The sequence below is a fragment of the Scomber scombrus genome, chromosome 17 (genome assembly GCF_963691925.1).
Source record: "Scomber scombrus chromosome 17, fScoSco1.1, whole genome shotgun sequence".
Taxonomy (NCBI): domain Eukaryota; kingdom Metazoa; phylum Chordata; class Actinopteri; order Scombriformes; family Scombridae; genus Scomber; species Scomber scombrus.
Genome location: NC_084986.1, coordinates 21,590,942 through 21,610,299, shown reverse-complemented (window position 1 = coordinate 21,610,299; position 19,358 = coordinate 21,590,942). Strand labels below are relative to the sequence as shown.

The 19,358-nt window shown below is 38.7% G+C and overlaps 2 protein-coding genes across 2 annotated transcripts; one reads left to right on the top strand and one right to left on the bottom strand.

The window, feature by feature from the left end:
- The first annotated feature begins 1,183 nt into the window (after window positions 1–1,183).
- On the top strand, window positions 1,184–5,250 carry mtif3 (mitochondrial translational initiation factor 3). The gene is made up of 4 exons (XM_062437637.1): window positions 1,184–1,230; window positions 2,805–3,264; window positions 3,478–3,629; window positions 5,002–5,250. The coding sequence occupies exons 2-4, from the start codon at window positions 2,808–2,810 to the stop codon at window positions 5,248–5,250; spliced, it is 858 nt and encodes a 285-aa protein (XP_062293621.1). The 5' UTR covers window positions 1,184–1,230; window positions 2,805–2,807.
- A 1,928-nt stretch (window positions 5,251–7,178) lies between these two features.
- On the bottom strand, window positions 7,179–17,447 carry heca (hdc homolog, cell cycle regulator). The gene is made up of 5 exons (XM_062437635.1): window positions 17,106–17,447; window positions 13,241–14,300; window positions 10,903–11,069; window positions 7,623–7,777; window positions 7,179–7,346 (listed from the first exon to the last, which is right to left on the bottom strand). The coding sequence occupies exons 1-5, from the start codon at window positions 17,242–17,244 to the stop codon at window positions 7,182–7,184; spliced, it is 1,686 nt and encodes a 561-aa protein (XP_062293619.1). The 5' UTR covers window positions 17,245–17,447; the 3' UTR covers window positions 7,179–7,181.
- Between the last annotated feature and the right edge of the window lie 1,911 nt (window positions 17,448–19,358).

Genomic DNA, 19,358 nt, shown 5'->3' with positions numbered 1-19,358 from the left:
ACACACACACACCCTCGTTCAGCAGATTCTACCTGCTGAGAAGATCCCACAGTCAGAAATAGAGGATGGGGAGAGGTGCAGGGGTAGCTTGTACTCAAGTCTAGCTCATCTATGGTAGCCTAATGATGCAAAAAGTAGTCACGCTACCAAATTAAAACACAATTTAACAATTTATAAGTATGTTGTTCTACTTGTTTATTTGTGTGATCTAGGATTTATGCAATTTACTTTTATTTCTGTGTTTTTGATTAGCAATATGTTATCATTTGTGATAATTTGATTCTTTATTCATTTATATTTATATACCTGGATTGTTTCTATTCTTCATACTTCATTTTTGATATTTGTGATTGTATATAATGTTGGTATTTATGCTTTTTATTTCCATAAATACCAAAATTGTCGATCTATAAAATATCTAAATATATTGGTTTCTGAAAAGTGTCACTGATTTTTGAAAACATTTTTCAATGTTGTGAGTAGTGGAGGTTTAAATCTGATAAACAGATATCTGAAAACCTGGCACAGCAAACTGAGGGCAAGGAAGAAGATTAGTAAACCAACCCTTTAATGAACTAATGATGGATCCTGCTTTGTCCTGAAGAGGGCAGCATTGTGGTTTTATTACATCTCTTCTGATACAAATGAAATGCCAATGTGGTGAAAATAAACCATTAGTTGTGAGTGCAGGGTGTGGAGGATGAAATGGGAAATAGGAGAGAGTTCTCTTTATGTGACTGGAAAGTATAGTAATGGAGTGTGTGAATATTGTGAATATTGTGGAGAGGAAACAGTGAAACCATGTTTATTGTATTAGTGTCAGAATGCCAGAAGTATGTTTCAGAGAGAAAGGTTTTAAAGAATGCACTAATAAGGAGTGGAGATCAAAATATCTTTAATGAAAAAAATCTTCATGTGACAAGTGTTGGAAACTCCTTCCTGAGTGTTTAAGATCAACAAGATTAATGAATAGAATCTGTGAAATATTAGTATTAGTTATTTATATATTTTATTTTCATTTGGTTCCCTTGCTTGATTTAATTATTACTATGTTAATGTATTGTCTGGTAGAAATACCAGAGGGTAAAGCTAATGCATATTTTACATCAGTTGGTGGCGCTAATGCACTCGGAAGCTGTTTGCCAACCGCCAATATAACCCAAAGAAGAAGACGACAATGAGGAAGACAGTCACCCTGCAGAGAGCATGAATGCATGACATTGATCCACAGTGAGTAAAAAACAACAACAGACGACACATTTGTGGTATTTAGTTAAAGCGACATTCACATAATGTATTATTTGAGCTCAGGTGCATTTATAGATGTCATATGTAACACACAGACTCTATATGTAACACACAGACTGTATGTAATTGGAAACCGAGTTAGTACGTTGAGGACAACTTGTGCCAATCGACAATGAAACATTAAGCTAATTAATTCAGATATCTTCCATAACTCAGTCAGCTCTAAACAGTACTCCCATCTAAAAACTGGCATTTTAATGTTAAGAGCTTATTGCATTTCCAATGAGACATAGTGTATTTACTGTAGGGTATTTTATAAATCATTAAGGTTTTCTGATCAGTTCGGCTTAGTTTATAATTACTGAAGAACCATCCAGTAACTCTTAGCTTTTACAGTCAGCTTGCAGAGAACACAGTGTTTGAATTGCAGACGTTTGTCAAAATGACAGCCCAACTAACTCAGCTGAGATCCAAATAGGTGTCAAATTCCACAATGTAAGAAAAATAGTACGTTTTTTTGTATCCCGAATAACACAGTAGAGCCTGATGGTTTGGAAAGTGTCTTAAATGATAGCGTTTGTGTTGTCTGCAGTGACACATAAATTAATTCACCTTTAATTGGCAGATATTTGAATGAAAGCTGGCTTTGGAGATGCAGAGGTTAAGGAGGTGTTGCTGGAAGGAAAGTGGAATATTAGAATTAAACTATAATTGTAATACTGGGTATTGATGTATTTTGTTTAGCAGTTTCAAATGATTTTACAAATGGTGCACAAATTAACTTAGACTTTAAACCTACTGAGGGTTTTTGTGCTATCAAGTCTGCCTAACCTGTAGAGTCAGATTTGAAAAAAATTGATTGTAGAGCTGCACCGATTAGTCTATAAATTGTATAGTCTATAAACCTTAATAAGGTTATCAAAAGTATAAATACTTTAATACTTGACTTAATTATACATTCCATAGTATCATAAGTATTAAAGCAAAAAAAAAGAAAGATTTTCAACCTATAGCTGCACAGATGAAACAACAGGGATGAATAATCATCTGATCCACAACCTGTGGATGTCATGGCCTTCTCTCAAGCAACAAACTAGGACTTTTTTTTTTACATGTTGCCACGGTTTCAGAAGAGGTATAGAGTAAAATTTTTATTTTTATACTAGTATTGGATCAACGTTTAAAATTCTGGTATTGTGACAACTTTGCTGCCAACTATTAAATGAATCACTAACTATTTTGAAATTCAATTAATCTTTTTGAGTCATTTTTAAGAATAAAAATTCCAGCTTCTGAAATGTGAGTGTTTTCTGGTGTCTTTAGTCCTCTATGACATTTGATGACGTCATTTTTGGGCTTTGGGAAACAGCCATAGACATTTTCCACAATTTTCTGACATTTCATGGATAAATCAATTCATCTAGAAAATAATCAATAGGTTAATCGATAATGATAATAATTTTTAGTTGCAGCCTTGATTCATTGTGATATTTACCTGAAGAATGCTGCTTTGCATGATCATATCCGGCAGCTCAGTTGTCCCCTCTCTGTTTTAGAATATGTATGCAGGTTGCGTGAGGTGGATGCTCAGCCACACAGTGAAAGCTGTGTGTGGCGGCAGTCTTGGCTACAAGATAACAGCATCAAGGTTTCTCATATGCACTGGAAGATCGAACACCATCGCTGCTGCCTGGAGATGGTCCCCGTTCTCTACAGCGGTAGACGACACAGAACCGACTCCTGAACCGAAGAAAAAGAAGCAGGATCCCCGGGCACGTACCACGATCACCAGCGTTGGCCGCAAGATCCCGCACCGTCACATCCAGGTGATCAGTGAGGCAGGAGAAAACATGGGCACCATGCACCGTGCAGATGTGCTCAAGGTCATGGCGGAGCAGGGTCTCAAATTGGTGGTGCTCAATGAAAATCAAGACCCTCCCGTCTACCGTCTGATGAGCGGTAAACAGATCCATGAAGAACAGCTGAAGGTGCGGGAGAAACAGAAAGCAAAAGCAGGTACGTGGTGTCCTGGCACAAAGTCAGATGTTTTACTACCTTTTATTTCCAGCTTCTTACAATTTGCAGACGATACCTTTTTTTTTTTTTTTTTTAACCCTTTGGACATGTCAGATATGTCCCAGCGCAGTAGTATTCAGCAGATCCTCCAGTCAACAGTATGTGAAACAAAACCTAACTGTTAAATGGGGCTCGACTGTCCTCTCTCCACAGCTCCCGTCCAGATAAAAGAGCTCACCTTTACGTCTGGCATCGGCACTCACGACCTCACAACCAAACTGAAACAAGTGGAGAGCTGGCTGGAGAAGAAGCACCATATTCGGATCACTATGCGATTAGGCCGCGGGCGTCCCGCAGACAACCTGGTGAGGAAGAACAATCACATTTAAAATATTTTTTTTTTCATATGTTTTTGCTTTTTATTTGATGGCTGCAGTAGGAGGATGACAGGAAATTAGAGAACAATGGGGAATTATTTATAACTAACCAATCTGGATATTCTGGATTCAATGAACAAAAGCTGACAGAATCATTTGCATACTAACTGCTCAAGCTAAAAGAAAATACTGTCATTTTAGGCATGGGAAATTAAATCTAGTTTAAAACCTTTGCATGATTGTGCCTCTTGCATTTATTTGAGCAGTTCAGAATTATATACATGACAATGTGGTTAAATGATGTCCTTTCATTGCATCTGAAACAGTTGAATCCGGTGCTGATAAAAACTACAGTACATTGCAGCTTTCACCACAGCAGAGTTATTGAGTTATAATATTCAAATACTGTGTAACATATCTGTTAGCCTCATGATCTAAAGGATATCTGATACTGCAGAAATGTTGTGCTTAGAGGTAATTTAGAAACGGTATCACCTTTACATAATTTGCCAATCAGAGAGATTTAATTTTCAGTCATATCTCAAAGTCAAAATCTTTATAAATACTTACCCAGCTTGTTCATGCCAAAAAATACATATCATTATCAGATTTTTCAAACACACCTTTCAATTATCATTATCACTATTGGTTGGGCTCTAGTATGCACTGAGCTATCACTCACACAGTTGTATTTTTGGGGGCTGAAACGATTAATCAGTTAGTTGATGTTTTTCTGTGGGTTTTATAGCAAAAAATGCCACAAATTCTCTGCTCCAGCTTTTCAAATTTGAGGATTTGCTGCTGTAAACCAAATATCTCAGAATTTTGGTTTTTTTGGTTGATCAAAAAGAAGATATTTTAAAGGGAAACTTCAGGACTTTTCAACCTGGGCCCTATTTTCCCATCTTTTTGTGTGTAAGTGACTAATGGAGACAAAAATCAATGTACTTCTCTCCTCTAAAAGTGCTTGTTTTTACCACTGATAGGCTCAAATAGTTAATATAAATGTCTGACAACTCTATGGAAAGGACCATAAAGAGAGTTAAAATGGTTTTCATTTTTCTTTCAAAAAGATGGGAAAAATAGGGTTTCCAATTAATATTGGGTTCTATTTTCTGATTGACAGTTGCAGGTATATGCAACACATGCTTTGTTATTTGAGATACAAGTTTGATATATTTCAGTGGGTCCCCTCACCTTCTCTGTATGCCATTTGCCAAACTATCATGTGGAATTTTCCTTTAATGGCTAAGAGGGTGCAGGACCTGTGTACTGTTATGCTTTATGATCACATTTGACATGAATTCCATTAACCTCTTAAACAGCAAATGTTCAGAATATGTACTTTTCTTTCCCACAGGACACAAATCTGGAGCAGATGGTGCAACAAATGGAGGTCCCTGTGGCATTTGTTTCCAAGACAAAAGTCATACGTGACGGTCGAGCAGCCATGTGCATCGTCCGACCACCGTCGGCAAAAGAACTGTCGGAAAAAAAGAAAAATAAGACTTCACCGCCGCAACCTGACAGCTCCAGTTCACAAGACGCTCAGCCCAAAACATCTCCAGTTAGCAGCACAGACACAACAGAAGGGGCTACGCAGCAGTGAGCTGACGGAAATAAAATGCTGGGGTTTCTTTTCAAAAACAAGTCAACATCTGTTCCTAAATGTCACAGTTTGGTGTAAAGTCCTTCAATCTGGCTCTTCTTATAGTGTGGAAATATTTAATGTCATGTTTAAAGTTTGGTACAAGTCAGAGGGACTAACCTTTACTCCTCTGAAAGTGTCATCTTTGTGGGCCATGTTTCTTACAAGAGGCAGAGCTACACTGGAACTTTCTCTGGTATGAGTTAGTTCTCATATTACAGCCATACTAGCCAACATAAAGGCTAAATAACTGAATTGCTAGTTGCTGTAGGACTTAAGGTAAAAACAGACGGAGGATGTGACTTGTACAGGTGATGATTACACTCATGCTCCTGTACTTCCTATAGACTTACGTTCATTGCTGGTAGCCTTATCTTGACAGTTACTTGCCTAACAACCCTCCACACTAAGATCATGCCTCAAACATACAAGAGGGTGACAATCTAAAGTGTATTTAAAGTGTTTTACTCAGTTGTCTGGCCACTACAAGCCTCCAGAAAAGATTCAGTATTGCTTACTCTCTGGACCTTTACTGGAGAATCTTACAAAGGACACTGACCCACTGAAGTTAAATTAACATCTAGAGGCTCCAGGGTCCATAGCAGATGATTTAGCACTCCTGTCAGTCAGATCTTTTCTTTGGTGTTGAACTCATCAGAGTTTTATACACGTTAGGATGTTTATTTCTCATTTCTGTCATGCTGTAAACCTGTATGGAAGCATCAAAAATGAAATTATGTAAATGTTCGTGGTCCTCATGAAGGAGGATGAAGCCTAATGACTTTGGTGACCTTTCCTTTAGTGACACCAGCAGGTTGACTCTGTGTTTTTCAAGTGTAATTTCTTGGATGGATTATCATGAAATTTGGTACAGACATTGAATGTTTAATCTAGTGCCATCTACAGGCCAAAATGTCAATTTGTTCAATGCTATTAGGTTTATGACCAAATACTTGTAGAAATACAGTACATCAGTACACTGATCAGCCTCAGATTTACTTACTGTGTTTAATGCTACAATTAGCAAATGTTAGCATGCTAACACTCATTTAAGACAGTGAACTTGGTGTAAACATTATACCTGCTAAACAACAGTATGTTTATATTGTCATTGTGAGTATGCTAGCATGCTGACATTAGCATTTAGCTAGAAGTACAGCTTTGTTAGAGGTACCAGTAGCATCGCTGAGCTGCTACCATTGCTGTAGACTTGTTCCTTTGATTAGTTAATTGTCTATAAATGGGAGAAAGTCCACCAGATGTGTGTCCCAAGATGGGAGGTGAGCCCCCCACATTTTGGACCCAAAATATGTTGAAGCACACACACACACACACTGACATGTTAATGTGAAGATGTAAGAAATGTGGATTTCATGCAACGATGATGCAGATTATCAGGGAGTGAAAGTTGCTAAGAATACTGTGGATGAGGAGGTCAGTTGTTCACCTGTAATGCTCATTGTTAACAAAGGTTTTTATAACAACGCTCTGCTTTCCTTGATGGAGACAATGTTTCAGACATCAAACCAACACCAACATGTCTCTCTCTGCTTTATTCAAGATTCTTTGTTTTTTTGGTAAAAAATAAAAACAAATTTGGCATACAGATACATTCACTTGTCACAGATAAATGTGTTTACTTGACTGCAGCGTCAGCTCCACACTATTATCAACACTTTCCTGCAACAGCAGAGATACTTTCTTGGCACTTTTCTTTTTTTTGTTTTTTGTTTTTAAACTATAATCATACTTTTTTCTATACATACAAAAGAAACCGAAGAAGAGAGAACTTAAAAACCACCTTAAGGCCCCAAAAAATAAAATCTTTCCTAGATTGTGTTAGAAAAAAAAAGAATAAAAGCAGCTTAACTAGCATGCGCGGACAACATTTGTCAATAAGCCTCAAGTACTTTGTAGGAGGAGAAGGGTTTAACAAAGTGATAGTCCAGGTTGCCGCAGTGAGGGCACTGCTGGACGTTGCTGTACTCGGAGAAATACTGCATCCCCACCCGGACGTCCACCACCGGCTTCCCACAGTGCTTACAGTTGAGACGAGCCTGAGGACACACAGGAGAGTAGATGGGACGAGGGTCCGTTCAACAAACTCCGGTATCAGTGTAGATCACAACACAAAATAGCATCCCATCACCTCTGAGATTTGTGTAACTTCACAGCAGTAGGCCTGTCACGATAACTACTTTTATTGGACGATATATTGTCTCAGAAATAATCGCGATAAATGATATTGTCATTTGAAAATCATTTTATACTACTGATATAATGACAATATAATGGCGTAACTGACTCTACTCAACAGAGATTGGCGTTCGTACCTGGCAACACGGTGAAGCGGCCAGTATATCGTAGGTGTACATGGTGCCCAATTGGTGCCAGCTCCCGTCCCATCGCGACTTGCACTTGATGCAGACGATCTTGTGGACGCCTTCTAGACAGTCCACACAGATGGCGTAGAGGTGCATTAACCTGCCTGTTAGTAATAGAGAAACAGAAGTTGTTAAACTGTCAAAATAATGAGTACAGTAAGTTGGTTCGTATTTAAGAAAGAGCGGCTTATTAATCAGCGAAGAAAATCAATGCAATAAACGTCAACAACTACACTGCAAGCAAAATCTGAGTCCTTTCATATAGATGGATCAGATCAGCAAGCGTGACTGCACAGTCAGAAGACTTGACCGCAAAGAGAAGTTGACTATAACTGATGGTAATGCTGCTGAATTTCCTCACTCATGTAATTTCATTTCCTAAAAAGATAACAGACTAGCAAGTATCAAAATGAAGCTTTCCCAGTGGTGAACAACTTCTGTTTGAATGACTCTCAACGTGTCAAGTGGTGGGTCAGGGTTACCCTGACCCTAATCCTAACCCTAACCCTACCCTTGTGCTTCGAAACTGGTTGCAAAATCTATGCAACCCATTTAGAGCTTTAAAAGACAGGTTCACAGTGTATGGTGAACTAGTGAACAGTAAAAAACGTTTTCCTTGCTTTAATTATTCCTCCTGTTCATACTGACTATTAAAAGATCCTCTTCAAATGTGCTTTAAATGGAAGTGATGGAGACCAAAATCCAATCTTAAAAATCTCAGTATCAACATGTAGATGGTGTTTGTCAAATACAATACAATATCTACAGTACAAGTAAACATTTGACATTGTTCCATTTATGAAATCTTTCTATACTGAACTACTAAACATATAATCCTATTCAATCTATGTAATCATGCTGCTGTATGCTGATGAATATTTTCACTGACACAGTCCTGTCACCGGTCCACCAATCACTGTGGAGATAGTGAGCAAGTTCATTGATGGAACTCTGATCTGAACTCTTCACCTATTTTCATTAGCGATTCATCTGCAGATTGTTTTTTCAATTAACCGATTATTTGACATTCACAATTTCTCAGAGGACATGGTGATGTCTTCCATTTCCTTGTTTTGTAAAAACCTTAGAAGACTTTGAATTCACTGTAATATATGACAAAAAATATTTTTGAGAAGCTGGAACCATAAAATGACTGAGACGATTCCAATATTCCACTGTCTAAATGTCAGAAGATTCAAAACATCTGGAAGGATGTTATAAAATGCTTGTTAGAGACTTACAATAACACAGTCTCTTTGTGTGCTTGGAATATAGCCGAAAGGACACTACACTTTGGACTTCAGTCTTCTTTAAGCCAGGAGGGCTATCGCACTATGTCAGAAAAATACGAACACTCCAACATCGAGAAAGTGAATAAAGAAAATTTCGGACTGTATTGGTCTGGAAAGACTAAGTTACATTGTTAAGGGCAAGCAGTCAGACTTTGTTCAGCTCTGGGAAACATACATGAATATCATGAAAGATAGAAATATTGGATTTATCTGAAAAAAGACTGTAAACAAGACAAGGAAATATCTCACTTGTATTCTGTCCGATATTGGTGCAGGTTGAGTATGTGTAGGCCTGTCACAATAATTACGTTGTTGACTTCTCGTACAATACAAACTTTTATTTTATTACAATATGTTATCTTTACGGAAACTTGTAACATAATAAATCAATAAAAAACAGAATTAATTATCAAAATAGTTGCTGATTCATTTGCTATCAGCGGACTAATCGATTTACGGCTGCAGCTCTATTCTACACCTTTCTGTCTTACTTAAAAACATAACAATAAAGAAAGCAACAGCCACACTAACAAACCAAATCTTAATCAAACCCCCCACCTTTTTTTTAACTGCACCAACATTTCTGTTCAGCCAGACACAAAAACATGAAAAGCTGAATAAGTAATCCTTTCATATTGATGCATATCAGGGATCATACATATCAAAGCTGGTGGACTAGCACATCAAAGAAGCTTCATGCGGCTGCTGTGCTAATTCACATTCATGTTGGACTGTGCGGGAACCAGAGGAGAGCCTCCTTATGTCTATAGACACAGTATAGATGGATTAAACCAGACGCATATACTGAATAGAAAAAGAAAGCTGAGTTTGAACATGCCAGGTATAGAAAGAATATTAAGATTTAGTCATAAACACTAAATATGTAGTTTTCTCTAATCAGCAGTGATCTTGGCTGCTTCATGTGTTTTATGGCATTGTGTAATAATATAATAATGTTGCTTCTCAGATAATTAAACACTTCTTGTATTTAGGACCCATTGAAAAATGATTTAAATGTAACAGTCAAAAGAAAATGACTGGAACAGCTCATAGCTTTTAAAAACTGCTCCATATAAGGGCTCATAAAGCAAAGTGTATATACTGATTATAGTGCAAGTAGTACAGATTCATAAATTCAGATGTTTTATTTATCACGTACTTATATAATCTGTGCAGTGAAATGCAGGGAGGCTCTGAATTAATAATTAGAATAAAAGTAAGAAGTAGAAATATAAGTATGATAAACTATAAGCATATGTAACATAAGTGTTAAACTGTATATTGACCCGATGCATGCACATATTTTCTATAGTTTTGTAGAATAAACATAATTAAAATGTGTGAATTCTTATCATCTAAGGTTATTACAATTTCAACTTAAAACAATCTCACCACAAGGACCATTTAGCAGCTCTTCTGGAGCTTTTTAATGTGATCACATGGTCTTCCTCAGCAGATAGAGTTGCTCTCTTGTCATTTAACAGCAGTTCTTTAAATTTCCATCTCTTTAAATGCTCAGAAAAATGGAAATCTGGATGCTGAAATGTTCAAATTTGAACAAATGCAATCAAATCCGGTGTTATGACAACTGGAAGAGGGCGTGTCTTGATCGAAACCATCAGCGGAGCTATTAAATGATTAGTTGTGGTGAGATTGTTTTGTGGCTTGTGCTGTTCCAAGCCCAGAATAAACTTTGAATATCAAATCAATTAGATGAGCCTGTGGTAGATTTTTTCCCTCATTTGCAATTATGCACCTCAGCATTAGTTTGTATGCACAGGATGAGACTGGTGACTTTATTTGTTGGTCTTCATTTTTCATATGTGTGAATTACCACATACAAAATATTTGAACTACGTCAACTCCGTAAACTGAACACTGGTTTTGAAATAACCTCGGGTGATGCCGTGCGTGATCTTTGCGAGACCGGGTCTGACCTTGCAGGTGGCAGGGGACATCGTACTCGATCTCGTCGTGGCGTGACGGGCTGAGAAACAGGGTCCCGTCCACTAGAGGAAACTGCTCAAACACAGGCAGCGCCCGGTGGCACAGAGCACAGTTCACCACGTTCCTCTGGCAGGCGCTGAGGGCTGACAGGATGAATCTACAGGGCGGCGTGGACAGGATGACAGATTATTTCCTGTAATGAGCGGCTCAAGAACTTTTATGTGACAGACTTTGTTCAGTTTTTAGTACAGATGTCTGAACAAGCTGAGCAGAGCTGCAACCATTGGTCAATAAACAGAAAAGCAGCAGATTTTGAGGATCAAGTAATCTTTTTGAGTCATTTTTAAAAAGAAAGATACTAAAATGATGGTTCCAGCTTCTTAAATGTGCTTATTTTCTGGCTTCTTTAGTCTTCTTTGATAGAAATAAAATATATTTGGGTTATGGACTGTTGGCTGGGATAAAAATATACATTTTCGGATGCTTTTTAAGCTTTTGGAATTGAAGATTTTTGACGTTTTTCACCATTTTCGGACATTTTTTAACCAAAAAACTTTTCAATTAATCAAGAAAATATAAATATACTGTATTGCAATTGATATGATTACATATATATTTTTCAAAAAGCCTTTTACTATATTGTATTTGATATGGTTGTTGATATTTGCATATTGTATATTCATGTGTAATCATCTGTCAACACTAATAATCTTCTGTACTGCTTTGGCAATATGTCTGTCATGCCAATAAAGCTTGTTTGAATTTGAATATGAAAATAATCATTAGTTGCAGCCCTAAAGATGAATAATAATAAATCTAAGGAGTCAACTCAGTGACTAGTGATGCTTATTGTCTCCCTCTCTTCCTCACATCTTAGCTCCTCCACACAGGGATGCCAAAAAGGAACACATGGGGAAAAGATGGAAGGATGTATGGATTTTATTTACCAAACAGGACATCCTTGCTCTCTGCAGCATCCTTTTGATGATGACAGTTACTCAGGATGCATCTCAGCTGTCTAACGTGTAGAAATGAGTGACGTGATATTTTAAAAGAGATGCTGATGACAGCTACTCATTTACTGTAAGGTTTTTTTGACCTCTTTTCTCTATGTAAAGCACTTTGGTAAACCGCTCTATTTAAACTATGCTGTATAAATAACCTGACTTGACTTGGTTAAAGATTAACTGCATGTGCGTGGCTGGTTTCTTACAGAGAGAACACAACACATGCTGGTCAATACAAACAGCTAGAAATGAATCTGTCTAAGAGCTGCAATGGAAATGAACTATTTTGATTATCCAACAATGGTTTTAATCGCTTTTTTAAGGACGAAGGAGAAATATTTGCTGGTTGCAGCTTTTCACATGTGAGAATTTGAAGCTTTTTTGCATCATACATGATAATAAAGTGAATATCTGAGGATTTTTGGGGGTGTTACAGGACAAAAGAAAACATTTGAAAATGTCATCTTGAGCTCTAAAAAACTAATTCAGGCATTTTTCACTATTTTCTGAAAAAATGATAAATGTATTAATCAAGAAAATAAACAGCAGTTTAATCAATAGACTCAGGTTGAAATCACAGGACTAAAAATGATCATTTGCTGTTCATTTTGCGGCGCCACAGAGAAAGACAGGAGGAAGCATAATAGTTTAAATGCTGTTTCAGAGGCTTAAATATTAATCATGACTCAGTGTTCCAGTTAATTATTCTAAGTGTTGATTTAGTTTATAAAGCAGACCAAAATTAATCAACTCTTTGCAGCTGTAATCCTCTTTTTTTTTTAACAGTGTTTATAACAGAAACAGAAAGGAGGGAACTTTCCTTTCATGGATACACAGTGTCATTATTAATCTCATTATACTGCTTGGCCTTTTGCAGCATTAAAGCCATTATGAGAGTTCAGTGTGTTATGCTCTAAGCTGCTGGCGCCGAGGATAAAGCTCTGCTGCTTATAGAGGGATTCTAGACCGAATAAGCCTTCCCACCTTTTTTGAGAGCAGTTTTACAAAAAGCAAGTGTTCAATTCAACCAAGTGATCTGGTTTCTCAAATTTGGAGCAATAAAAGCTCTAAATTAGTGATTAACCTCGAGAGATTTGTGTTTTATGGTGATGTTAGAGCTGCTGAGAGACAGACCAAACATTTTACTGCTACTTTATATGCTGTGTAAAAATGTTATTATAAATCTCAGTGAAGGAGCTTTCTTTATATCTCCATATTCAGATACATGTTAATAATTCAGTTGATAATAAAGACTGAGAAGGAGAACATATTTTATAACAAAGAATAAAAAAGGAGATGTGTTGGGGAGGGGTGGGTCTACCTGCGCAGCTCTTCCCCCTGGCCTGCCTGGGCGTCATCCTCCATGCGGACGTGGTAGGTGTTGAGTTTATGGCGAGGGATGTGTGTGAGGAGCTCCGAGAGGTCCAGCCTCCTCAAGAACTGCACCGGGTGAGGGTGGCCGCCGTCACCCACGCTGCCTGAGGTGAGCCGGTGATGAAGCGGGAGGGCGAAGGATAGAGGCAGAGGGATAACAGACCCTGGGGCGAGGTGGGGACCGTCTGGCCCTCCGCCGGACATTCCCATGGAGCATCCGCCGCTCCTCCCGAGGGCCCCCCCGACTAAAAGGTGCTTCCTCTGTGCGTCCATGTGGACAGCTGATTTGAGGAACTCTCCCAGTTGACGGGAACCCCTAAACCCCACCGCTCCTCCTCCTGCTGCTGCTGCGAGGATAGCGGCAGGAGAGGAGAAGCCAGTCGGAGGAGACTGACCCGGGGAGTCGCATGGAGACTTGTGAGGAGGTCCCATAGGAAAAGCTCCACCTGTCACATGTCCTCCTCCTAAACCTCCTGCTGCTCCTCTCTCTATAGAGTTCTGACGGTCTATTGATTGTCTGCGAGGTAGCTCCTGACTCGACGCTCTGTGAGCTACTTTACCTCCTCCTGAATTCGGCTTGCTTTTCTTGGGCTCCTCAAAAAATCCGTCGCCGGGCCCCGAAGCCCCTCCGCCGGCCGCCATCCTCCCCGCGCTCCTCTCAGACGGCTTCTTCTTCCTCTCATCATGCACGCGCTTCACCTGATACCAGTCGGTGTCTTTCTTCAGGTGGCCCTGGCCGCAGCGGCAGGAGCAGAACCTGAAGGCCAGGTCGTAGCCCTTCTTGGTCCACATGTTCTGGCGGCACTGCTTCTCGTTCCAGGAGCGCGCCCGGCCGATGCAGTTGAACTGGACAAGGATGGAGCTCTCCCACTCGTAGAAGCACTGCAGGTGCATCCAGTTACCGTAAGGGCAGAGCTCGCTGTTGCACAGCACCCGCTGGTAGTCGTCCTTCTCCAGGTCGATGGGGCGGGCCAGGCTGCAGCCGAGGGGGGTCGCACACTGGACCTCTGAGTGGGTACAGACAGGAGGGGAGACCAGATGTGTTTTTAATATTTAACAAATTCTAAAACTGCAACTTCCTATTATTTTCATTATGGATTCATTGGAAGATTATTTTTGGATGAAGTGATTTGTTGAATCTTTAAATGCTCAGAAAATAGTCAAATAAATGCTCTCACAAGTGTATAAAGCTTCTTCAAATTGATGTTTTTGTCTTGGAATCCAAATATATTAAATTTACACTGAAAAAAAAACCCATTAAAAAAAAGAATGCTCATTTTTCTCTTTTCCGGTCTTAATTTTGTCTTTATATCTCTCTCATATCAACTTCAATTTCAATGCACAGCAAATCAATTAAAGCTGCCTCTACATAAAATATCACGTTAACAATAAATGTAAATGTTTTAAAAAAAGATATGTCTGTGCTCTTGCATCAATTTATGAAATTCCACTAGGCCGCCAACCCAAAAGCCTGTGAGCAGTTCTACTTAAACCCTGCCAGTTATTGTCGAGTCTGGATGTGGATCAAGCAAATGTGGGCACACAGTCTCTCTACAAGGAGTAGCTCATGATAACACAGTGTGGGTGTGTGAGTGTATGTGTGTGTGTGTGTGTGTAGGGGGATAGTTTCCTCCTTCCTTTTCCGGTACACTGTCAGCTTTTTTTGTCTGTTTCTAAGTCACCACATAACATTTTTAGCAATCATTTGACTGGTTCAAACTGATCCACATTTAGCTCACAGTTCTGCATGAATGAAGCTTGCTTTAACACAGAAACGCAGGAATAAACAAGAGTTACAGTGAGGTGTTTGAAAGTTGACCTAACAATACACTTCACTCAAACTTTTGCGTCCACATTTGACGTGAAGCTTATATTCATATTCAGCAGTCTGAGTGAGTCATATCAAGAGGATATCTGACACATTAAGCATTAAATTCCCTCTTTGTGTTTCCTTGTTTAGCTGTGGTGGAAGTGTAGTAACAAAAAAGACTGTAACGTTGAAACATATCTACTTGATTTGACTCATTTGGACGGCTGAAGCTTCATATTGGCTTAAAATAAACATTTAAATAGGATTTTTGCACAGAAGGAAGGCTGTGGATCTTTTGTCCCCCATCTCAAAACATGCTTCAATGTTCATCTGGACTCCTCTGTTTTAAGACAGACTTGAAAAATTACAAACCTTTCCTTTAAGGCTGCAGCTACCAAATGATCCGCTCATTACTTCCTTGCTCATTGAGTAATAAATGAATAACTGTCAGCTTATTGATTGTGAATAAATTCATCTAACAGATCAATACATGAGGTGATTCCTTTCACCTACTTTTCCTTCATTTTTGAAAAATATAGACTGTGTTTGTTTATTTTTATTTCCTCTTATGATGTAATTCATTGATTAATTATTAATAACTATATTAGAAAATAGTGAAAAATGCCCGAAACCCAAAGATAATTCAGTTGACTTAAATGTAAGCAGCAAATCTCATGTTTTAGAAGCTGGAACTATCAATTTCTTTTTACATTTTTGCTTGTTAAATGAAAATTGATGATCAAAATAGTTGATTAGTATATTGACTCATAGTTTCAGTTACACCTCAGTACTATATATTGCATATGATGACTAAAAAGTACTTTTACAGTTCTGAAAAATAAATACAAATACATGTATTTAGTAGTATGTGTTCATTGTTGTAATAATAATGCCCCAAACTTCATGTTACATCCACTAACTGAATTCAACAGTAATATAACAACAGTGCAGTGATCAGTGGGATCACCCTCACACAACAACACAGTTATAACAGACATTTATAACACCATAAATTCATAATAAAGTAATAACAGATCTTTCCAAAGTAAGAGCCTGCCACTAAATGTGCACCTTATGAAAATGTGGCTGCAAGGGGTTTTCAAGCTATTTTAAGTCTGTATGTGATGAAGTTGAACTTGAGTGCGCAGACAAGTGGTGAGGTGTCAGTATTACCCCTGAGAAAGGCCACGATCAAAACACTGTGTGGACAAGGTGCGCGTCAGGAAGACAACAACACACACACAAACACAAACCAAATGTAAGGTAGGCAGCCATCTCTCAGTACTGTGCATGTACTGATATTCACACAACAGCCGCAACTTACACTACATCCCACTACAGGACGTATTATGCTCATAAGTGACATTTATTCCAAGAGTAGCAAGAGGACGAGCCAAACTCCATTAATAAATCTCACCATTTAAAAATGACTTACACATCAGGCACTAATTAAATGTATTTAATCATGACTGAAGCCGATTTACGAAAACAGCAACATCTGCTCTCCACTTCTGCTCACATCGGACCCACCTATCAACACTTGCTTGAGTGCATTTCCAACCTGTTTGCCCGTTTGTTTTGCCCCCCCCCCCCCACACACACACACAATATACTCGCACCAAAACACATCACTCCTTCAAAAAAGCTGTGGAAAGCAGCAACACAGTTGGAGCCCTAGCTACTCGCTGCTTCACACAAACACAGCTGATCACCAAAACACATCCTGTCACAGAAGGCCTGAAGTCGTGATCGATCAGTGCAGCCTGTTTATACCGATAATCTATCAAGCATTTAAACTGTCGTGTTTTTTGATCGAAGTTTGGCACGGCTGCTGTCCAGATAAAGAAGTAGAGTAGGGGAGGGGAGGGGAGAGGAGAGGGGGGGGGGGGAGAAAAAGAAACATTTGCAACGTCGCAGTGCATATCAGTGACAGAGCTTTCCCCCCTCTTATGAAGGCAGGCAGCATCAGCAAACTTCTCCATCTGTCCGTTTCCTCTCTTACCACTCGAGCGCTCGTTTCTGGGTGCAGCGGCCGCGGTTGCTCCTCCTGTTGCGGCCGCACAGGCTCCATTTTCCTGCTCATCTCCGCTACTGTTAGTGCGTTTGCTTTTCTTTCCCTTGTTGCTCTTCTGGTTGGGCATTTTACAGGAGTGTCGGGGGGTAGAGGAGGGGAAGAGGGGGGCTTATTTACGACCGTTATCAACGACTGCTGTCAACGCTATGGTACATTTCTGTGGACTCCATCTGTGCAGAGGTGTTTCCGCGGGGTGCTGCTGTTGTTTTTCGCCTCCTCGTGGACGACAGGCCTGCTCTCGTGCAGCTCTGACAGCAGCAGTCATGAGGAATAAAGCTGCTATAACCTTTCAGGACGAAGGCGTGTCCGTCTCTTGTTTTGATTCCTGCTCTGCTGCTTTCTTCCACCCCCTGACGTCACAGGACCCCCGGCATTGGCTGTCAGCGATTTGTGCTGTGTTTGCGTCCTGTGGGAAACCTCGTAATTTACAGCTTTCAACATGCTTCTGTTTATTTGGGTTGTTTTAAAGCTGAGTAAAAATGATCAATAACCATTTGGTAGTGGCGGAAAGCACATTGAGTGGTTGAGTGGTTCACATGTGCAGAATTTAATTTTACTGCATTGTATGACTACTGTAAATATTAGCATTAGTAGTAGTGGTTTATTTTGGTCCTTATCAACAATTTTCCAAAAACGCAACATAACTAAATAACAATAAGGAATTATCAAAAGGAAAACAAAAAAAAATATTGCATTTATATTATATTTAATATATATGATTGCATTTCACTCTGCAACACTGCCTCAACTGAAATGTAATCAGAAGTTTCACTCTTAACCACAATTGTTATAAATTCAGTCAGATTCGGGTTAGGGTTAGGGTTAGTCACTGTTCAGACACTACATCTTAGAAGGAAATATGGTACTTTCCACTCTGCTTCATGTATACAGCAGCTGTAGGTATTTGAGATAATGGATAATATAACAAGCTTTTAAAATACAACACATTGTTAAAAATGAAACCAGTGGTTTCCATCCTTTTTGTCTTTTGACGTCAGGATCACATTTCAGATGTCTATGAGTTGTTAACAGCTCCACCAAATAGTGATTTTTCCCTCTAAACTTCTCACATGGTTTCAATTCAATAAATGTTCAAATGATCCAATATTTCAGCAAAAATCAAAGATTAGAGAAAAAGTCAAAAAACTGATTTGTGTATCAGAATTGTTTTCAAGGTCATGAATTTACTTTCAGATACAAATGCAATCAGACATCTAAAAAAGGAAATTGGTGGGTTGAAGGAGCCAAAATTACACAGAGAAACTACAGCATGCCAAACTCCCTTTCTTGGTTTTAAAACACATACAGCACTCATGGGCATGATTACAGAGAACAGTTTCAATAATTAGAGAAGAAAATGGACAACATTGAGAAATCACAGCGATTAGTATGATACAAACAGGACTAAATAATTCAGCTAACCAATTATATCATTATCTCTTACTTCAGTGGGTCTTTGACTTCTTAATTAACACATACACCCCCCTTAATTAAAGTTTAGTGGCTGTCTCAACAATTATGTTGATTATTTTCAGTTTAGCTACTTTTTCTTACCACATGTAAATTGCAATAAAAAGGATCCAACTACTGTGCACACACTTGAGACCAGGAGCTACACAATTCAATGTCTTGATTTCATCTATGCAAACACCTTGAGGGTGCTGCTTCCAATTGTAAAGCAGCTGTCTCACATATTCCCACAGTACCTGAAAGCAGCAGCACACTCAGCTCAGAGAATGGAAACTGAAGAAGCAGATGAGAAGTGGCGATCAGTGTCACATACCTGTGGGTAGCTTTCACACTGTCCTATTCAGCACTTATGACTGGAGATGTTCCGTCAGCCTGAGTCATGATATGTCAAGGCTGGATTTCTTGAGATACCTTTGCAACTGTCACACATTGCAATGGAAAAGTACATTTTGTTTTGTTGATTCTTGTTAGAATTTCTTTTGAAATCCTGAGGTAGCTGAAGCACTGAAGAAAAGCCCCCCCAAAATATATAAAAAGTACAAACTGTATTTATATTTGACCAAGAGTTTTTCTAGACTATAGTAATGAATAAAAAATAAGATTTAAAAATGAATACATTCTGATTATGCAAATGATGCTGTGTTCCCCATTTTATCTGCACACTCTAACAAATACAATATGATCACAATTATGCGTAATTTTAAGTGTTTA